The following is a 4581-nucleotide window of genomic DNA, read 5'->3' on the forward strand; positions in this document are numbered from 1 at the left end:
TTTTTAATGTTCAGAAAGAATAAATGCCTACTACAATAACACTTTCATTTATAGTCTGATTCAGGAGGGTGAGTCAGATTTAGCTGAACACATCGATGTGTCTGTGAGGAAAAACCAACCGATGGATCTTTCAGATCTCTGCAGAGAGGAAGACTCTTCTGTTGAGCGCAGGTGAGATATTATGAGTGTCATATATACTGCAGGTGTGGTGCATTATGAAAATTCACCAGGTGTCCCTGTTGCTGCTGGATGTTTCTGTGTCTGTCTGTATCTATGTGTGGATTGCTCTATTTTATTCTATAATGCATGAATGAAAAGGGCACATGGGGAAGATTGCTTTAATTGATAGAAAAACAATACTTTAATCTTTTAACTCTCAAGTTACAACAGACTCCTCACTGAAGAAAAAAATCTGTTGGATTAACATAAAAAATATGTACATCAGTTGGACATATTTATGTTATGTTCTCTCAACATAATTTATCTCTGTTTATGTTACCCAACTTACGTTTGTCAAATGAACATGATTTTGTTATGTTGTTTTTTGCTTTTTATGTCACGGTACCTCATGTTGATTTAACATGATTTTTGTTTAAATGAAAGCTTTATCCACTATATGCAGTGGTGATTCAATAAATTAAACAAAACTATGATAAAATCTATGATAAAACCAGATATTTAGATTAATAACAAATTAAAAAAGCTTTGGTCAACTATAACATTTTATAACATTTTAGCAACCTTAATATTGTACATTATTAAAAGCAGTAAGGCAATAAGCAAAACCATTTCTTGGAAAAAAAATACTGTATATTTTTCAACAGTACACAACAATCCATACAGATTACAAATATACAAAGCATGATACACACATAGCTCATTTGTTTGAAATGCATCTGTTAAAATATAATGTAACCCCATATAAAACCAAAATCCAAAACAAAAAATCTATAATAATACTTCATCCCCCAGGGCTTCATCTGCAGCCTGGAGAATGCACAGTAAAAAAATAGATTCAATACAACTCTGGAAATATCAATAATTTAATAATATCTGTATCCTGAGAAATGTAAACTTGAATATAATGAGAAGCAGTTATGGTCAACAGAGACTGATTACAGACAGCGGACCTTGACAACGGCCGACAATGGTAACATCCGGTTCAGTTTCTCATGCTGACACAAAATATAATCTAGTCGACATACAAAGAAAAAGATTATACACATTAAGGAAAACGTTAAAATATGATCATTTTCAGACGCGGCTAAAGCTAGTGTTAACGTTAGCTAAATTGAGCATTAGCACAAACGTTGCTTTTAAAACAATGTAGTTTGATATGACAAGTTCATAAAACCTAAATGAAAATGTGCACATTCAAATGCTGAATGGTTACTCTAAATTGAATTATAGTTTCATGTTTTAATTACCTCCGTGTAGAGATATTTCAGGAAGAGAATAAATGATCCGAGTCTGGCTGATAGAATCGTCACACACATCCGATCATCAAGAAGTCTGTTCATCATGTGTCACATACCAGTCTTCTGCTGGATTTCAGCCGCTGTTCTGGAGAGGATGATGGGTAAAGTAGAGAGTGCAGAGATTCCCAAGACTCTTACACAAATGTTCACACACTTCCTGATCTTTCAGACCAAACTGAAGACACAGAAGTTTGACAGGAAATATGAAATCGATTCTGATCAGGCTAGAAAGACTATTCTGTGTCTAGGAAAACTAGCTTTTGAACAGCTGGAAAAAGGGAACCTGATCTTCTATGAGGAGGACCTGAAAGAGAGCGGCATTGATGTCAGAGAAGTGTCCGTGTACTCAGGAATTTGTACCCAGATCTTCAGAGAGGAGTTTGGACTGCAGCTGGGGAAGGTGTACAGCTTTGTTCATCTGAGTATTCAGGAGTTTCTTGCTGCTTTATTCAAGCTGCTGTCCATTTCTGAACAAAACACAGGACTGAAGAATGTGTTCTGGTCACCAATGACCAGTTTACTGAAGAGAGAAGTGGACAAGGCCTTACAGAGTGAGAATGGACACTGGGATCTTTTCCTCCGGTTCCTTCTAGGTCTCTCACTAGAGTCTAATCAGACTCTCTTACAAGGCCTCCTGAGAAAGACAGTAAGCAGCTCTGATATCAATCAGGAAACAGCTGAATACATCAAACAGAAGATCAGGGAGAATCCCTCTCCAGAGAAATCCATCAATCTGTTCCACTGTCTGAATGAACTGAATGATCGTTCACTGGAGCAGGAAGTCCAAACATACCTGAGCAGAACAGGTGCCCGTTGCCTCTCTGGAGTCAGACTGTCTGCTGCTCAGTGGTCGGCTCTGGTGTTTGTGCTGTTGAACTCAGAAGAAGAGCTGGATGAGTTTAATCTGAGTAAATATGATCCATCAGAAGAATGTCTTCTGAGGCTGCTGCCAGTGATCAAAGCATCTAGAAAGATTGAGTGAGTATTTTACAGTGTCTTTGTTTTATTGACTTTATTTTATACAGTAGGCCTGTGTTTCTCTACACTGTTTCTGTATATTTTGAGGTCTTTCTTATTTGACACAGTGAGTGTGTGTGTGTGTAGTGATCGCTTATAAAAGATACAGCACTCCTCTCCTCAGTGAGCTGGTCGATTTGACATCTCATTCATGGGTCTGTGATAAACGGTGAATGCACTTAACTCATCTTTATTTTTTCTGTATTTTCTCTGCAGTCTTTCCAGCTGTGATATTACACAGAAAGGCTGTGCTGCTCTGATTTCAGCTCTGAGATCAAACCCCTCGCACCTGACAGAACTGAATCTGAGCTTTAATAAACCAGGAGACTCAGGAGTGAAGCTGCTCTCTGCTCTACTGGAGGATCCACACTGTAAACTGGAGAAACTACAGTGAGTCTCTTCACATCTCAGTAACTATAAGGTTTTGAGTAAAAGGTAAAATTACACAAATGTGTTTTCCGTTAGCAGTTTTTTTTTTGTTTTTGCCCTCTCACCCTCATTTCAAACCACTTAAAAAATAAATAAATAAAATAAAATAAAATAAAATAATGTACTTTTGAGTACATTGCATAATGCAATTACAAAATACAGAAAATTTTCTTTAAAAAAATATTCTTACACAGCTTGAAGATCACATTATAACTTACAGTTTTTCTCGATTGCTTAAACACATTTCTTGAAATTATGCCTTTTTTTTGCGAAACTCTTAACACAAATCCATAACTTCTAACTCAATTCCCCGAACGTCCTATATTCAGGTCAAATTATTATTAATCTCTCCACTCAAAACAACCCAATCTTGCTGAAAAAGTAAACTTCAGACATGACACACAAACCCTCAAAAACACACACACTACAACACAGTCCTACACAATGATGAGATAAATTCAAAACAATACTACAAAAACTGGATATACGTTATTTTGCTTGTGGTCCCCTAAGCGATGGAGCGATGGAAGCTGACGTTATCCCAAACAACAACGTAGCAAGGCTGCACTGGTTGTGCTGGCTCCCTCTGGTCAAGCTGGAACTCACGCTCTCTTAGACCATCAAGGAAACCAAGGAGGAGCATAGTGTTATAAGGTCCAAGAATGGCATGGCGGTGGGGTACCCCTCGTTGGCTGATGGCCGCGCACATAGTGATGTTCCCTCCTCGTTGGCCAGGGACATTCACAATAGCCCGATGGCCAATTATGTTCCTCCCCCTTCTCCTTCTTTTGGTTTGGTCAGGTTAAACCCAGCCTCATCAACAAAGATAATCTCATGGGGAGCAGGCCGGCCTTCAATCTCAAAGATTCTCTGCAAAACACATTAAACACAGCAGAGTATGACTACGCTGAAACACAGATCAAGAGTGTACAAATGGCAGACCACCACATACTTATTTGTAGCTTACAGTTGTACTGTGACAATACACAATACTTCATACAATTTACAGTACAAACTCAAACCTGAACATATTCCAGACGTTGGTCTTTGACTCAGTCAGAATTTCTTTCAAAAGGCACATGGTATGCCTGTTTCATCCAGAACCTGTGCTTTCGGAGGATGCGATCAATTGTGGAGAGGCTGATGGCATTTATCCCTCTAAATTGGTGATTGTCTTCAATCACTCTCCTTTGAATCTCTCGCAGGCGGATTACATTGTTGGCAATGACCATGTTTACCAGCTCCCTTTCTTGCTCCTCTGACAAAAGCCTTTGCCTGCCTCCACCAGGTGGTCGTCTCTGTGTCCTACAAAAATTGAAGTACTTATTACTGTAACTGTAATACATACAGAAATAATATCTGTATGTGAGGCAATTTGATGCATTTCTTTTTATTAGAGCAGTATAGTGCAACAGTTACAGTACAATCAGGGGCGTTCCCTCTGAGGAGGCAAGGGAGGCAGTGTCTCCTCAAAAAATTGGATGACAAAATAATCGATATTACAAACATAAATCGAAAATATTACTAAATATGGCATTAAAAGTATAAAAGTTGCTCGTTTTTATAAAGTAACACTGTCCAACAGCGACACCCGCAGGTAAAGTTACAACGGAGGCTTGCCTCCCTTCAGTCCATAGACTTTCAGCAGAGACCCCTT

General features: G+C 38.4%; 1 protein-coding gene across 1 annotated transcript in view; it reads left to right on the plus strand.

The window, feature by feature from the left end:
* Nucleotides 1–1446: 1446 nt before the first annotated feature.
* The window catches only part of LOC107723752 (NACHT, LRR and PYD domains-containing protein 3-like), a 23031-nt gene continuing 19896 nt past the window's right edge, over nucleotides 1447–4581 (plus strand). Inside the window, exons 1-2 of the mRNA XM_016532466.1 lie at nucleotides 1447–2456; nucleotides 2712–2885. Of these exons, the coding sequence (XP_016387952.1) occupies nucleotides 1522–2456; nucleotides 2712–2885 (1109 nt within the window). The 5' untranslated portion in view covers nucleotides 1447–1521. The remainder of the gene's footprint in view (nucleotides 2457–2711; nucleotides 2886–4581) is intronic.

This window comes from Sinocyclocheilus rhinocerous, unplaced genomic scaffold (genome assembly GCF_001515625.1).
Source record: "Sinocyclocheilus rhinocerous isolate Xijiao unplaced genomic scaffold, SAMN03320098_v1.1 scaffold763, whole genome shotgun sequence".
Classification (NCBI taxonomy): Eukaryota; Metazoa; Chordata; class Actinopteri; order Cypriniformes; family Cyprinidae; genus Sinocyclocheilus; species Sinocyclocheilus rhinocerous.